Consider the following 17,572-nt stretch of genomic DNA (forward strand, 5'->3'; position numbering starts at 1 on the left):
CTGAAGGCATAGAATCTCTGTGGGTAGAGTTGAGAAATCGCAAAGGTAAAAAGACCCTGATGGGAGTTATGTACAGGCCCCATAGCAGTAGTCAGGATGTGCGGCAGAAAATAAATCCGGAAATAGAAAAGGCATGTAAAAAAGGCAATATTACAATATTCATGGGGGACTTCAATATGCAGATGGACTGGAAAAATCAGGTTGGTAGTGGAAATGGAATTTGGAATGTCTACAATGGTTTTTTTGGAGCAGCTTGTGACAGAGCCTACTAAGGAACAGGCAATTCTGGATTTGGTGATGTGTAATGAGGCAGACTTGATGAGGGAACTTAAGTTGAAGGAACCCTTAGGGAGCAGTGACCACAATATGATAGAATTTACCCTGCAATTTGAGAGGGAGAAGCTGCAATCTGATGTAACAGTATTACAATTAAATCAGGGTAACTACAAAGACATGAGGGCGGAGCTGGCCAGAGTTGATTGGAAAAGGAGCCTAGCAGGGAAGACAATGGAACAGCAATGGCAGGAGTTTTTAGGGAGGCAGACGACAACAGCACCCCCTTTGTCGGCAGGTTTGATGACAAAGTCGGGGTTAGACCTGACAGAGTGAAGAGCAGAAAGTTCAGAAGGAGCGAGGTTGGAATGGGTGAGGGGGCAGAAAAATTAAGAACGCCAATGTCCCGTCGACAGTTCTCAATGAAAAGATCAAGGGCGGGTTATTGTCCCGGCCGGGGGGGGGGGGGGGGGGGGGGGGGGGGGGCTTCCACTTGGTGGCAGAATGTTGGAGGCACATGAAAGGATCAGTGGAACAGGGTGAGGATTCTTGCCCAAAGAAGTGGGCACGGAGACGAAGGCAACGAAAGAAGAGTTCAACATCATGTCGAGCTCGGAATTCGTTGAGGTGGGGACTTAAGGGTACACAGCTGAGTCCTTTGCTGAGAACAGCCCGCTCGGCCTCAGAGAGGGGAAGGTCAGAGGGTATGGTGAACACGCGGCAAGGGCTGGGATTGGGAGAAATAGGGTACGAGGGATTAGGATTGGTGGGGGGCCTGGGATGTGCAGCAGTGTTGATACTGGGAGAAATGGAGTACGAGGGATTGGGACTGGTGGAGGGTCTGAGATGGGCTGTGGTGTTGATGAGTTGTTGAAGCTTGCGTTCCTTACCATCTGTAAGAAACAGGAAAAGATTCTTGTTAAGACGTCGAATTATGTGAAAGATGAAATGAAACTGGGGACAGGGACAGCTTTCAGAGAGAGTAAGACGGTGCTATTGGAAAGAGATGTTGAGTATCTTCATGTGGCAGCGCATGGCACTGAGTGTGGCTTTCAGGATGCGGCGAGAGCAGCAGTTGGAAGAATGTTGTATATCCTGGAGGTACCTGTAATCCTGGAGGTTACATGCAGGGTGAAATCCCCATGGAGTAAGTCGGAGACGAAGACAGTCACTGAGGAGGGAAATATGGCTGTGGAAGCGAGTCTTGGTAAATACCTTGTCCAACACTGAGAGAAATGGAAAGCAGTGAAGTAGGATAGTGAGGGAAGGACTTGCGGAAATCCTGTCGGAGAGAAGAGCAGTACTTCTTCAGGGTAGCATTCATGGAAGAGAGGTGGCAGTGAGTTGAACACTGGATAAAAGCAAATTACTGCAGATGCTGGAATCTGAAACGAAAGGGAAAATGCTGGAAACTCTCAGCAGGTCTGGCAGCATCTGTAGGGAGAGAAGAGCTAACGTTTTGAGTCCGATGACTCTTTGTCAAAGCTAACAGACAGAGAGTGGGAAATATTTATACTGTGGAGTGAGAATGAAAGATGAGTCATAGCCACAGAAACCCAGGGAAACTTGGTGCTAATGGCCACAGAAACCAAGGGGAAAGAGTGTTAATGGCAGTCCCCAGAGAGGACAAAAGATGTGAACGGTCAAACAGCAGGGAAACTAACATCAGAGGATGAACTGAGGTCATCAGAGGTCTATTGCATTCGCTGCTCCCAATGTGGTCTCCTCTATATCGGAGAGACCAAACGCAGACTGGGTGATCGCTTTGCTGAGCATCTTCGGTCTGTGCGCATTCAGGATCCTGACCTTCCTGTTGCTTGCCATTTTAACAAAAGACCCTGCTCCCATGCCCACATGTCTGTTCTTGGCCTGCTGCAATGTTCCAGTGAAGAGCAACGCAAACTGGAGGAACAACATCTCATCTTCCGGTTAGGCACGCTACAGCCTTCCGGCCTGAACATCAAATTCAACAACTTCAGATGATCAGCCCCACCTCGACCCATTTGTTTTCATTTCATTTTAACTGTCTTTTACCATTTCTTTCTTTCCTAATATACATACTTAATATACATTTAATTTTCCCCCCCAATCTTAAGCACCTTTCTCCTCTTTGCTTCCCCCTTCCCCTCCCCCCACATCTACAGTTCATCCTCTGATAGTTTCTCTGCTGTTTGACCTTTCACATCTTTTGTCAGCGGTTATGGGAGAAGGCAGCAGAATGGGGATGAGAAAATATCAGCCATGATTGAATGGTGGAGCAGACTCGATGGGCCAAGTGGCCTAATTCTGTTTCCTTGTCTTATGGATAGTCAGAGACTTTTTCCCAGGGTAGAGGGGTCAATTACTAGGGGGTATAGATTTAAGGTGCGAGGGGCAAGGTTTAGAGGAGATGCACGAGGCAATTTTTTTTACACTGAGGGTAGTGGGTGCCTGGAACTCGCTGCTGGAGGAGGTGGTGGAAGCAGGGACAATAGTGACGTTTGAGGGGCATCTTGACAAATACATGAATAGGATGGGAATAGAGGGATATGGACCCCGGAAGTGTAGAAGATTTTAGTTTAGACGGGCAGCATGGTCGGCGCAGGCTTGGAGGGCCGAAGGGTCTGTTCCTGTGCTGTACTTTTCTTTGTTCTGCATGAGCAGAGTTGTCTTACTGCAATTACAGGGCCTTGGTGAGGTCTTAACCTGGAGTACTGTGTGCAGTTTTGGTCTCCTTATCTGAGGAAGGATGTTCTTGCTCTCGAGGGAGTGCAGCGAAGGTTTACCAGACTGATTCCTGGGATGGCAGGACTGGCTTATGAAGTGAGATTGATTCGGTTGTAAGTTCAGAAGAATGAGGGGGGATCTCATAGACACCTATAAAATTCTAACAGGACTGGGTTAGATGCAGGAAGGATGTTTCCGATGGTGGCGTGTCCAGAACCAGGGCTCTCAGTCTGAGGATATGGCGTAGACCATTTAGGACAGCGATGAGGAGAAATTTCTTTGCCTAGAGTGTGATGAGCCTGTGGAGTTCGTTACCACAGGAAGTAGTTGAGTCCAAAACATTGCATGGTTTCAAGAAGCAGTTAGATACAGCGCTTGGGGTGAAGGGAATCAAAGGATATGGGGGAACGGTGGAATAGGCTATTGAGTTGGATGATCAAAGATGATAATGAATGGCGGAGTGGGCTTGAAGGGCTAGGGGGCTGGTTTCTATTCCGACCATGGGTCACTGTCTGTTCGGAGTTTGCACGTTCTCCCCATGTCTGTGGGTTTCCTCCGGGCGCTCCGTTTTCCTCCTAAAGTCCAAAAATGTGCAGGTTAGGTGGATTGGTCATGATCAATGTGTGGGATTGGGGGGGGGGGGGACTAGGTGGAGTCCTGTTTTGGAGGGTTGGTGCAGACTTGATGGGCTGAATGGCCTTCTGCACTGTAGGGTTTCTATAGAATAGCTTCCTGGTGCATTTGCCATGGCAATGTTTCAACTATCAGCCAACTTGCCAACCAATCAATACCCCTTTTCTCGTGCAGTATAAATTGTTGTTCCCTTTGAAATTTGGCATTGTTTTCCTGATGAGTGTAAGCCCAAAAAGCTTGACAACATGTATTTTTTTGTGAAATTGGATATCATACTGCCCCAATGCCAATGTGCCTAACAACTGTTATCTTTTTTTGAAAGGAGGTCTTTACAGAAATGGAGGAAAAATATGGTGAAATTGAAGAGATGAATGTCTGTGACAATCTGGGTGATCACCTGGTTGGAAATGTCTATGTAAAGGTGAGAATTTGGGCACTTTCTGTCCAAAGGGGCGGTATTGAGAGTGTTGTGAAACTGGAGCTTTGCCAATGAGGCTGCCTGGTGGGGGTTATCATTTTGGTGGGATGTTTCCTTTGGGATATTCAATGACTTGAGTATATATATTATTATTTTTTTTTGAAATAATTTTTATTGAAAAATTTTGAATTTATACAACAACGAACCATAATAAAATACCAAAAATAACAATAATATTAGCAATCATAAACATTCGCCCCACCTCCATGAACAACACAGCATTTTAACAACAATGCAAATTAACACAATATTAAGTTACATAATAGAACCACCCCCCCCCCCGGGTTGCTGCTGCTATTGACCAAGATATCTATCTTTGAGCCAGGAAGTCCAGAAAAGGCTGCCATCATTTATAGAACCCTTGTATTGACCCCCTCAGGGCAAATTTGACCCTTTCCAATTTTATAAATCCCGCCATGTCACTGATCCAGGTCTCCACACTTGGGGGGCCTCGCATCCTTCCACTGTAGCAGAATCCTTCGTCGGGCTACTAGGGACGCAAAGGCCAGGACACCGGCCTCTTCCAGAATTCTTCCAGTGCTGGGCATGCCCAGAACATATGGGCGTAGTTCGCTGGACTCCCTGAACATCTGGTGCACCTGTCCTCACCCCCAAAGAACCTACTCATCCTAGTCCTGGACATGTGGGCCCGGTGCAGCACCTTAAATTGGATGAGACTAAGCCTCGCACATGAGGAGGAGGAGTTGACTCTCTCCAAGGCATCCGCCCAAGTTCCGTCCTCTATCTGCTCCCCGAGTTCCTCCTCCCATTTAGCCTTCAGCTCCTCCACTGACGACTCCTCCACCTCCTGCATTACCGTATAGATGTCAGACACCTTCCCCTCTCCGACCCACAACCCCGAAAGCACTCTGTCCATCGTCCCCTGCGAGGGCAGCAAAGGGAATCCCTCTACCTGTCGCCTAGCAAACGCCTTTACCTGCAAGTATCTGAACATGTTCCCTTGGGGAAGCCCAAATTTATCTTCCAGTTCCCCCAGGCCCGCAAACCTCCCGCCAATAAACAGGTCCCTCCATTTACTGATGCCCACCCTCTGCCACCCCCTAAATCCCCCATCCGTGTTCCCTGGGATGAACCGATGGTTGCCACCCAATGGAGCCTCCATTGAGCCCCCTGTTTCCCCCCGATGCCGTCTCCACTGTCCCCAGATTCTTAGGGTCGCCGCCACCACCGGGCTCGTGGTAAACCTCTTAGGGGAAGAGTGGCAACGGCGCCGTTACCATGGCACCCAGGCTCGTACCTCTACATGACGCCATCTCCATTCTTTTCCACGCCGCCCCTCCCCCCTCCGAATACTTGAGTATATTTTTTAACTCGGCAATCCTTGTTCAAGTTCTCTGACTCTACTTTTCCCCTGCTTCAGTTTCGCCATGAAGAAGATGCAGAAAAGGCTGTGAATGATCTGAATAATCGCTGGTTCAATGGACAACCGATCCATGCAGAGCTCTCGCCAGTGACTGACTTTAGAGAAGCCTGCTGCAGGCAATATGAAATGGGGTGAGTTACTGAGCATTTAGCCCTTAAAAATACTTCCAAACGTCAATGGGGAAGTGAAAGCCTGGCCCAAATACAGTGGAATAGAATAGAGCTTTATTGTCCACGCAAAAGTGGAAATTCATCCTTGGCTTCACCTTCAGTATGTCATATAATCATAGTCTTTTTCAAACAGAAAATATTTCATGTATACCTACATTTGTGCATGTATAAATACATCCTTGCGAACAGAACACTGCACTCTGCCATTAAAGCAAGCATTTATTAAAAAAGTGAAAACAGCAAGTTAAGTTTACATCAATCAGAAGATACCAGAATGAAAAACCTGTTTTCCCTCGAGCAGTCATATTCAGATAATGTACGCGCATAATCCAAATCTTACTGAGTTTTCCATCTGGGCGGCACAGTGGTTACACTGCTGCCTCATAGCCAGACACCAGGGTTTGATTCCAACCCCACGTGACTGACTGTGTGGAGGGCCGTGGAAGGGGCCTGCGGGTGGGGAGTGGGAGGGGCCTGCAGGGGGAGGGGGGCCGGCGGGGGGAGAGGGGGAGGGGGGCCAGCGGGGGGAGAGGGGGCGAGGGGCCGGCGGGGGGAGAGGGGGCGAGGGGCCGGCGGGGGGAGAGGGGGCGAGGGGCCGGCGGGGGGAGAGGGGGCGAGGGGCCGGCGGGGGGAGAGGGGGCGAGGGGCCGGCGGGGGGAGAGGGGGAGAGGGGGCGAGGGCCGGCGGGGGGAGAGGGGCGAGGGGCCGGCGGGGGGAGAGGGGGCGAGGGGACGGCGGGGGGAGAGGGGCGAGGGGCCGGCGGGGGGAGAGGGGGCGAGGGGCCGGCGGGGGGAGAGGGGGCGAGGGGCCGGCTGGGGGAGAGGGGGCGAGGGGCCGGCTGGGGGAGAGGGGGCGAGGGGCCGGCGGGGGGAGAGGGGGCGAGGGGCGGCGGGGGGGAGAGGGGGCGAGGGGCCGGAGGGGGAGGGGGAGAGGGGCCGGCGGGGGGCCGGAGGGGGAGAGGGGCCGGCGGTTGGAGAGGGGGCAGTGGGAGGGGCCGGCGGTTGGAGAGGGGGCAGTGGGAGGGGCCGGCGGTGGAGAGGGGGCAGTGGGAGGGGCCGGCGGTTGGAGAGGGGGCAGTGGGAGGGGCCGGCGGTTGGAGAGGCGGCAGTGGGAGGGGCCGGCGGTTGGAGAGGGGGCAGTGGGAGGGGCCGGCGGTTGGAGAGGGGGGCAGTGGGAGGGGCCGGCGGTTGGAGAGGCGGCAGTGGGAGGGGCCGGCGGTTGGAGAGGGGGCAGTGGGAGGGGCCGGCGGTGGGAGAGGGGGCAGTGGGAGGGGCCGGCGGGTTGGAGAGGGGGCAGTGGGAGGGGCCGGCGGTTGGAGAGGGGGCAGTGGGAGGGGCCGGCGGTTGGAGAGGGGGCAGTGGGAGGGGCCGGCGGTTGGAGAGGCGGCAGTGGGAGGGGCCGGCGGTTGGAGAGGGGGCAGTGGGAGGGGCCGGCGGTTGGAGAGGGGGCAGTGGGAGGGGCCGGCGGTTGGAGAGGGGGCAGTGGGAGGGGCCGGCGGTTGGAGAGGGGGCAGTGGGAGGGGCCGGCGGTTGGAGAGGGGGCAGTGGGAGGGGCCGGCGGTTGGAGAGGGGGCAGTGGGAGGGGCCGGCGGTTGGAGAGGGGCCGGCGGTTGGAGAGGGGGCAGTGGGAGGGGCCGGCGGTGGGAGGGGCCGGCGGTTGGAGAGGCGGCAGTGGGAGGGGCCGGCGGTTGGAGAGTCTGAGCAGCAGCTCCAAAATGGTGCCTGGAGGGGCACATGGGTCAACGTTAAAAGTAATCTCCCCAATGCTAACAGCCTTGCGTACTGATAATGCAAAGCAATGTTCAACAGGCTGTGCTGAGGGGGAGGATTTACTGTACTGACCTTCCCAGTGACATACCACCTGTGAAATAATAATTTATAAAAAGACTGGTTGTTAATAGTAACTACCCCCAGGGAGAGTTGTTTTCGGTCCCTGTATTCCTGGGAGAATTGCCGCATTCAGGTGTGTAAAAGGAGGAAATTGAGCCAGAAGAGAACCTGCTGGTTTCTAGAGTAGCGATGGATGTGTCTGTGACATTCGAACACTGACAAAAGTGACTGCACTTCAATGGGAATTTGCTGTGAAGACTGTCACTGAGACTGTGAAAGGTGCAGTGGGAACGAGAGTTCTTTCTTGGTGAGTTTTTCTGAAAACCGCCTGCAAGAACTTGCATAGTAAATGATTCCCAAAAGTAGCCTGGAATGGAATCCTGTATCTGCTCCACATCCCTGAACAGACTTTGTTTCCGGCCCCCTGCTGGACTAATTTATTTTTGTGAGGAAGTTTCACAGTCTCTACACTGGGTGGTAGTGTTCTCTGTAAAATGGAAAGAATAAATCCTGCTTTTCATGGCTCTGATTCTGCCACTTCAGTCTGTTTGAATGTTGTCTGAGCCTCTTTCTGGCCAATTTGTCTGCTTTTTCCTTCAATCTAATACTGTGTCTAATTTCCCTTGGAAACCATGGTTATTTTGGAGCCAAGCAGAAATAAACAATTGTTGCAGTTCACCCATGTGCTCATCAAATGTAGGCCATTGCCTATCCAGGTCATCCCTTTTAAGTAAATTTTCCCAGTCGATCAGAGCCAACTCACACCTCGTATCGTAGTGAGGGATGACCTGATTGAAATCAATAAGATCCTGAACGGTCTGGACAAGGTGGACGTGGAAAGGATGTTTCCTCTTGTGTGTGAGTCCAGACCTCGAGGGCACTGTTTAAATATTAGGAGCGTCCCTTATGAAATTAAATGAAAATCGTTTATTGTCACAAGTAGGCTCAATTAAGTTACTGTGAAAAGCCCCTCGTCGCCACATTCGGGGAGGCTGGTACGGGAACAGGCTCCGGAATGTGGCGACTGGGGCTTTTCACAGTAACTTCATTGAAGCCTACTTGTGACAGAGATGAGGAGAATCTTTTCTGAGGGTTGTGAGACTTTGGAACTTTCTGCCTCAGAAGGCGGTGGTGGCGAAGTCACTGAATATTTTTACGGTGGAGGTAGATTCTTGGGCAAGGGGATGAAAGATTTTCGGGGTTAGCCAGAAATGTGAAATTCGAAACACAGATCACAGAATGATGCAGTACAGAAGAACCCCTTCGGCCCATCGAGTCTGCATCGATGCATGAGAAACGCCTGACCTGCCTATCTAAACCCATTTGCCAGCACCTAGCCCTGAATGTTATGACCTGCCAAGAACTCATCCAGGTTCTTTTTAAAGGATGTGAGGCAACCCGCCTCTACCACCCTCCCAGGCAGCGCGTTCCAGCCTCTACCACCCTCCCAGGCAGTGTGTTCCAGCCTCTACCACCCTCCCAGGCAGTGTGTTCCAGCCTCTACCACCCTCCCAGGCAGTGTGTTCCAGCCTCTACCACCCTCCCAGGCAGTGTGTTCCAGCCTCTACCACCCTCCCAGGCAGTGTGTTCCAGCCTCTACCACCCTCCCAGGCAGTGTGTTCCAGCCTCTACCACCCTCCCAGGCAGTGTGTTCCAGCCTCTACCACCCTCCCAGGCAGTGTGTTCCAGCCTCTACCACCCTCCCAGGCAGTGTTCCAGCCTCTACCACCCTCCCAGGCAGTGTGTTCCTGACCGTCACCGCCCTCCCAGGCAGTGTGTTCCTGACCCTCACCCCCCTCCCAGGCAGTGTGTTCCTGACCCTCACCCCCCTCCCAGGCAGTGTGTTCCTGACCGTCGCCACCCTCCCAGACAGTGTGTTCCTGACCGTCGCCACCCTCCCAGGCAGTGTGTTCCTGACCGTCGCCACCCTCCCAGGCAGTGTGTTCCTGACCGTCGCCACCCTCCCAGGCAGTGTGTTCCTGACCGTCACCACCCTCCCAGGCAGTGTGTTCCTGACTGTCACCACCCTCCCAGGCAGTGTGTTCCTGACTGTCACCACCCTCCCAGGCAGTGTGTTCCTGACTGTCACCACCCTCCCAGGCAGTGTGTTCCTGACTGTCACCACCCTCCCAGGCAGTGTGTTCCTGACTGTCACCACCCTCCCAGGCAGTGTGTTCCTGACTGTCACCACCCTCCCAGGCAGTGTGTTCCTGACTGTCACCACCCTCCCAGGCAGTGTGTTCCTGACTGTCACCACCCTCCCAGGCAGTGTGTTCCTGACTGTCACCACCCTCCCAGGCAGTGTGTTCCTGACTGTCACCACCCTCCCAGGCAGTGTGTTCCTGACTGTCACCACCCTCCCAGGCAGTGTGTTCCTGACTGTCACCACCCTCCCAGGCAGTGTGTTCCTGACTGTCACCACCCTCCCAGGCAGTGTGTTCCTGACTGTCACCACCCTCCCAGGCAGTGTGTTCCTGACTGTCACCACCCTCCCAGGCAGTGTGTTCCTGACTGTCACCACCCTCCCAGGCAGTGTGTTCCTGACTGTCACCACCCTCCCAGGCAGTGTGTTCCTGACTGTCACCACCCTCCCAGGCAGTGTGTTCCTGACTGTCACCACCCTCCCAGGCAGTGTGTTCCTGACTGTCACCACCCTCCCAGGCAGTGTGTTCCTGACTGTCACCACCCTCCCAGGCAGTGTGTTCCTGACTGTCACCACCCTCCCAGGCAGTGTGTTCCTGACTGTCACCACCCTCCCAGGCAGTGTGTTCCTGACTGTCACCACCCTCCCAGGCAGTGTGTTCCTGACTGTCACCACCCTCCCAGGCAGTGTGTTCCTGACTGTCACCACCCTCCCAGGCAGTGTGTTCCTGACTGTCACCACCCTCCCAGGCAGTGTGTTCCTGACTGTCACCACCCTCCCAGGCAGTGTGTTCCTGACTGTCACCACCCTCCCAGGCAGTGTGTTCCTGACTGTCACCACCCTCCCAGGCAGTGTGTTCCTGACTGTCGCCACCCTCCCAGGCAGTGTGTTCCTGACTGTCGCCACCCTCCCAGGCAGTGTGTTCCTGACTGTCGCCACCCTCCCAGGCAGTGTGTTCCTGACTGTCGCCACCCTCCCAGGCAGTGTGTTCCTGACTGTCACCACCCTCCCAGGCAGTGTGTTCCTGACTGTCGCCACCCTCCCAGGCAGTGTGTTCCTGACTGTCGCCACCCTCCCAGGCAGTGTGTTCCTGACTGTCGCCACCCTCCCAGGCAGTGTGTTCCTGACTGTCGCCACCCTCCCAGGCAGTGTGTTCCTGACTGTCGCCACCCTCCCAGGCAGTGTGTTCCTGACTGTCGCCACCCTCCCAGGCAGTGTGTTCCTGACTGTCGCCACCCTCCCAGGCAGTGTGTTCCTGACTGTCGCCACCCTCCCAGGCAGTGTGTTCCTGACTGTCGCCACCCTCCCAGGCAGTGTGTTCCTGACTGTCGCCACCCTCCCAGGCAGTGTGTTCCTGACTGTCGCCACCCTCCCAGGCAGTGTGTTCCTGACTGTCGCCACCCTCCCAGGCAGTGTGTTCCTGACTGTCACCACCCTCCCAGGCAGTGTGTTCCTGACCGTCGCCCCCCTCCCAGGCAGTGTGTTCCTGACCGTCGCCCCCCTCCTGCCCCTCAACTTGAATTTGTGTCCCCTCATAACTGACCCGTCACCTAAGGGGAACAGCTGCTCCCTATCCACCCTGTCCATGCCCCTCACAATCTTGTCCACCTCGATCAGGTCATCCCTCAGTCTTCTCTGCTCCAGAGCAAACAACCCAAACCTATCCAACTTCTCGTCATAATTTAAATGTTCCATCCCAGGCAACATCCTGGTGAATCTCCTGTGCACCCCCTCCAGTGCAATTATATCCTTCCTATAATGTGGTGACCAGAATTGCACCCAGTACTCCAGCTGTGGCCTCACCAAAGTTCTTGCAGCTCCAACATGACCTCCCTGCTCTGTGCCTCGATTGATAAAGGCGAGTGTCCCATATGCATTTTTCACCTCCTTGTTAACCTGCCCTTCTGCCTTCAGAGATCTATGGACAAACACGCCAAGGTCCCTTTGTTCTTCGGAACTTCCCGGTGTCAGGCCAACAGGTAGGTTAGTGATTGCAGGTGATAGAAATGAGGAGCAGGGGTTGGCCGTTCAACCCTTCCAGCCTGCTCTACCTTTCAGCATGAACCTGGCTGATCCTCCATCTTAGTACAGTATTACCGCTTTCTCCCCATACCCCTTGACGCCATTAAAATCTAAACATTATCAATCTCTTTCTTGAATAAATCCAGTGACTTGGCCTCCACAGCCTTCTGTGGTAGAGATATCCAATGGTTCATCACCCTCTTGACTATTTCCCCAACCAGGGAAATTATCCTCCCTGCATCTTGTCTGTCCATCCCTGTTTAAAATTTTAATGTTTCAATTGTTATGGGCCAGGGTTTAGAGAACCCCAAAGTGTATCATGGAGTTCACCTGACCCACAGCTTTTAATAGAATGTGGTATGGGGAGCACACGGCCCACTCTACAGGTGTGGTACAGCAGAAATGGAAAAGTATTTTTTAAAGCAAAACAATGTTTATTCTATGAACTCAAGTTAACCTTTTTAAAACATACACTGAACATCTTAGCAACCATCCATTCAAATGCACCCCCCAAATAATACAACACTAAATAATCCTTAATAACTTCCCAAACAACATCCAGAAGGCAAAAGAAACACCTTTTAACAGAAGCACATCAGGTTTACATTCACTACTGAGAATATTTATAATTATGAATTCACCAAATGATCAAGAGATAGTCTTTTCATGGCAGAGAGATCAACAGTACACCTGGTCTGTCTGGCTTCAGCTCCAACACTGAAAACAAAACTAAAACACACCCTGCAGCAAACAGCCTAAAACAAAAGTTTAAAAAAACACACACCTCTGAGCTTTTCTCAAAGTGAAACTAAAAAGCAGAGCCAGAGCTCGGCTCCACCCACACTCTGACATCACTGCAGTAACATGAGCAGCCAAACATTTCTTAGTGACGTTCTCATGACACAATCAGATCTCCTCTCATATTTTAAAACTCTAGTGAAAGGCCTAATCGAACCAATCTCTCCTCTTAGGACAGTCCTGACAACCCCAGTATCAACCCAGTGAACCTCTGCTGCACTCCCTCTATGGCAAATTTATCGTTTGTTGGGAAGGGAGACCAAAACTGTGCAAACTACTCCAGGTGTGGTCTCAACAAGGCCCCATGTATAACTGCAGACAGACATCTCTACTTCTGAACTCAAATCCTCTTGCAATGAAAGCAAACAAGCCATTTGCCTTCCTAATTGCCTGCTGAACTACCCCTCCACTTTCAGTGACTGGTGTACAAGGATATGGGAACAGACTTGGTGCAGTTAAAACCAGGGCAGCAGAGTTTTGAATGGCCTCAACTTAATGGAGGGTAGAATGTGAGAGACCAGAGAGGAGTGCACTGGAGTGGCCGAGTTGAATGTTGGTGTTTATTGCAAGGAGAATGGATATAAAATAGGGATTTTTTTTTACTGCAGCTGTACAGAGCCTTGGTGAGACTACGTTGGATTGGATTGGATTTGTTTATTGTCACGTGTACCGAGGTACAGTGAAAAGTATTTTTCTGCACGCAGCTCAAACAGATCATTTAGTACATGAAGCACACAGGAGTGTACTGTTACACATCAGGAATACTGTGTACAGATTGGGTTGCCTTGTTTGCAAAGGGTGTAATTGCATTAGAAACAGTTCAGCGAACAGTCGTTCCACTCATTCCTGGGATAAAGGGGGCTTCATTCCTGGGACAAAGGGGCCTATCTTGTGAAGTAAAGTTAGAGGTTTGACTGATACCATCAGAGTTTAGAAAATTTTGAGATAATCTTATTGAAATGTGAAGATCGTGAGGGAACTTGTTAGGGTGGATGTTTCCTGCTGTGGGGGTGACTAAAACTAGAAGTCACCGTTGTTTCTGAGGGTTGTTAGTCTGTGGAATTCTCTCCCCAGAGAGCAACGAAGGCTAGATCGTTGGATTTATTCAAGAGTGTTAGATTTTTTCATAGACATGGGAGTGGAGGTTTATGGGAGAAGGACAGGAAAGTGGAGCTGAAACCACAGTCCTGGTCTTGTCAAATGGTGGAGCAGGCTGGAAGGGCCAAATGGCCTCCCCCTTTGGTTCTAATAAATGCTGGTCATTCCTTTGCTCACATTCTAACAATAAATAATACAATAGGTTTATAAAAACATGATGACCTCATTTTGACTCTACTGGCCTGTTAATACATCTGAAACATCTGGGGTGGGATTCTTCCCCCAGCCAGCTGTTTCTCTGCGGCTCTCTGTTCCCTGGCGGCAGGGTTCTCTCTTCCTGTTGCTTGTCAGTGGGATTTCCCATTGAAGCCACCCCATGTCGCTGGGAAACCCGTCGGGAAAAGAGAATCCCAACAGTCGGAGAATTCTGGCCCTGATTTGCTCTCATCACTGCTGTTGAGCTTTGCTGCAATCCGGACCCGTTGAGATCTTAACACCATACACGTTATTTTCATTCTGTCTAACTAAACAGGCCTCTCCGGGTGGGGTGCTGGGTGGGCCTCGTGGTCGGGGACCGGGTTGGGCGTTCCGGCAGTTGGATCGGGCAATCCGGGGGCCGGCATCGCTTCCCAGCCCGGGTCAGGCGCTCAGAGGGCAGGGTCGGGTCCCACGTGAGGACGGGGCCGGACTTCCAGGTTGGACCTCATCCACTTCCAGGTCGAGGGTGGGGTCACTGGAGGAGTCTTGCCGATCGGGTCAGGTATTCTGGGCCGGTCACTGATGTCAGAGGTTCTTTGGACCTGCAAGGAAACATAAAAGAGAGAGGCTAGAGATAGTGTTAGAATTAAATTTGAAACGGTTAGTATGGTTATAAGAGATGTGAGAAGAAGATCTATGTGAGCGAGCTCACAGAGTCGCCACGCTCTGGCGCCATCTTGTCACTATGCCCATAACCACAGTAACTTCATTGAAGCCTACTTGTGACAAGCGATGATTATTATTATTATTACTATTATTTTGCCTGTTTGTTAGGATTTGATTTCTATCTCCAGGTAATTTATGATCTTATCTTCAACAAAGACTTTCTGAAACTTTACCCACAATGGATATCAACCACTCTGTGTTCTAATTTCCTTGTGAAACTGAGAAACATCTGACTTTCTCAAGTTCTGGAATATCTGTGCCTGAGTTCCTGCTATTGCATCTCTTGGTGGTGAAGAATCCTCGGGTGTTTTATCTTCCCCTGAGATTTATTTATCTTAGTTTTCCACAGCTGTAATAGCAATGAAAACAAATTATAGAGTTGTTTTTTATTCATTGATGGGATGTGGGTGTTCCCTGGTGTATTATTAGAAGGGAAACTTGGAGGTGGTGGTGTTTGCATGCCGTCCCTCCTAAGTTGTAAGGAGGGAGATCCAGTTGAGTCATGAATATTTGGATCCCTAAGGAACTCTTCAATATACATCTTTATCCTTGGTCATCCTCAGCCATCCTTTGCCCTTTCTCTCCCAATACCCCTTCTTACACTGTTTTAAGTTTCCCTGGCTCTAATGCTGTGTTAATTGTAGCGACTTCTACATATCTTAATTTTGTCTACATTGAGATTTTGCTTCTGCTGTGTACCCCACTCTCAGCCAATTTGATAGGATGAGAAATATTTTGAAGGATTTTTGAATGTCTTGAGGAATGTAGGGCAGCATGGTAGCATAGTGGTTAGCACAGTTGCTTCAGTGCTCCAGGGCCCCAGGTTCGATTCCCAGCTGGGTCACTCTCTGTTTGGAGTCTGCACGTTCTCCCCGTGTGTGCGTGGGTTTCCTCCGGGTGCTCTGGTTTCCTCCCACAGTCCAAAGGTGTGCGGCTTAGGTGGATTGGCCATGATAAATTTCCCTTCGTGTCCAAAAAGGTTAAGTGGGGGTTACTGGGTTACGGGGATAGGGTAGATACGTGGGCTTGAGTCGAGTGCTCTTTCTAACGGCCAGTGCAGACTCGATGGGCCGAATGGCCTCCTTCTGCACTGTAAATTCTATGATCTATGATACTAGAATCTGAATCCATCTGAATGTGAAATGGAATCAATTGGAATGTGAACCTTAAATTCACTGATGGGGTATAGGGATTGTTGGCCAGGCCAACATTTCTTGCCCATCCCTAATTGCCCTTTAGAATGTGATGGTGGCTGCCTTCTGGGACCGCTGAGGTCCCTAGGTACACCCACAATGCTGTTGGGGAGGGAGTTCCAGGATTGTGACCCAGTGAGAGTGAAGGAATGGCGATATATTTCCAAGTGAGGATGGTGAGTGACTTGGAGGGGGTTATCAGGTATCTGCTGCCCCTGGCTTTCAAGATGGTAGTGGTCATGGGTTTGGCAGGTACTGTCTGAAGAACATTAGTGAGTTGCTGCAGTGCTTCTTGTAGATGGTACACGGCTGCCACTATTGGTGTTGGAGGGGTTGAATGTTTATGGGTAGCAATGGTGTTGAGCTTCTTGAGTGTTGTTGGAGCTGCACTCATCCAGGCAGGTGAAGAGTATTCCATCACACTCCTGGCTTGTGCCTTGTAGATGGCGGACAGGTTTGGGGAATCAGGAGGTGAGTTACTCGCTACAGGATTCCTAGCATTTGCTCTGGTCAAAGGTCAATGCCACCCAATATTGCCTTCCATGTTACTCAACAGGCTGATTTAATGGCTTCATGGTCTGATGTTCATGGCCACAATCACCCTTCAGATCGTCGTCCATTTCTCCAGTGGAGCTGGTGCCCACATTGTCCATACTCTTGTGCAAGCTGTCTTCAAGGGAAGTTGAAGTTAGAAGAACCTGTTGGATCAGCGTTGAGCTATGTGTCCCACGATTGCATCCAACTGAAAAAGTACTTTCTTTATATATGTTCATTGATGGGATGCTGACTGGGCCAGCATTTATTGCCCATCCCTAACTGCTCTCCATATCAAAGGGCATTTGAGAGTCAACCACATTACTGTGGATCTGTAGGTCAGACCAGGTAAGGACGGCAGATTTCCTTCTCGTAAGGGCATTAGTGAACTAGAAGGGTTTTGATGACGATAGTTTCATGGTCATCATTAGGCTTTTAATTTGAATTTCACCATCTGCCGTGGTGGGATTTGAACCCGGTTACCCTGTGTCTGAGGATAACTAATCCAGTGAGAATGCCACTGCCTCCTCTGCTGTCGAAAGAGCCTTGATGAGTTGCTGCCGGGTATCTTGCAGATCAGGCTTGTCCAGTCAGATGTGGCCCACTAAGTCGCTTTATGATTCTCCCAATTCGAATGGGAGATTCTGCATGGAACTGCTCCTCCATTCACAGACCATTTCTCTCCCATGTTTGCTGTTGCTGGGCTCACTCTCACGAGGAGAGGGAGGGGGGGTCAAGGGCAAGGTGTGGGTTGCAATGTGTGCAGACATTCTATTCTCCATAATCTTGAGATCATCCAAAATTGTGCCAAGTCCTACGGTGCACCGAGTCCTCTTCACCTATCGTCCATACCCCTGTGCCCTGTGCTCACTGGCCTATGTTGGCTCCTGGTTAAGCATACCTCAATTTTAAACTTCACAATCTTGTTTTCAAATTTTCCTGCCCTGGCTTCTCCATTAATTATTTGTAAAATCCTCAAACCCTGCATTTTGTTGAGATGTTTGTCCTCTGTAGCCTGCCCAATTTTAATTGCAATACCATTGGTAGCTATGCCAAACCCCTCAGCCTTGCTTTATGAGAAAAAAAACACCACTTTAATCGAGCTTTTGTCTATCCACCTAATTTCTCCCTGTGTGACACAATAACATTGGGACATTTTATTTTGTAAATTGTGCTGTATTGTTGGAAAGTGTTGTCAGAGTCTTGGTGAGTTGCTGCAGTGCACGTTGTAGATGATGCACACTGATTGGTGGTGGAGGATTATGGGTGGCACGGTAGCACAGTTGCTTTACAGCTCCAGGGTCTCTGGTTCCATTCCCAGTTTGGATCACTGTCAGTGCGGAGTTTGCACGTTCTCCCCGTGTCTGCATGGGTTTCCTCCGGGTGC

At 51.1% G+C, this 17,572-nt stretch overlaps 1 protein-coding gene across 2 annotated transcripts in view; it reads left to right on the forward strand.

The window, feature by feature from the left end:
- The window catches only part of u2af1 (U2 small nuclear RNA auxiliary factor 1), a 92,617-nt gene that overhangs the window by 40,219 nt on the left and 34,826 nt on the right, over nucleotides 1-17,572 (forward strand). For both annotated transcript variants that reach the window (XM_038801297.1, XM_038801296.1), the window contains exons 5-6: nucleotides 3,935-4,033; nucleotides 5,472-5,605. In XM_038801297.1, the coding sequence (XP_038657225.1) occupies nucleotides 3,935-4,033; nucleotides 5,472-5,605 (233 nt within the window). The remainder of the gene's footprint in view (nucleotides 1-3,934; nucleotides 4,034-5,471; nucleotides 5,606-17,572) is intronic.

This window comes from Scyliorhinus canicula, chromosome 7 (assembly GCF_902713615.1).
Source record: "Scyliorhinus canicula chromosome 7, sScyCan1.1, whole genome shotgun sequence".
NCBI classification, from domain to species: domain Eukaryota; kingdom Metazoa; phylum Chordata; class Chondrichthyes; order Carcharhiniformes; family Scyliorhinidae; genus Scyliorhinus; species Scyliorhinus canicula.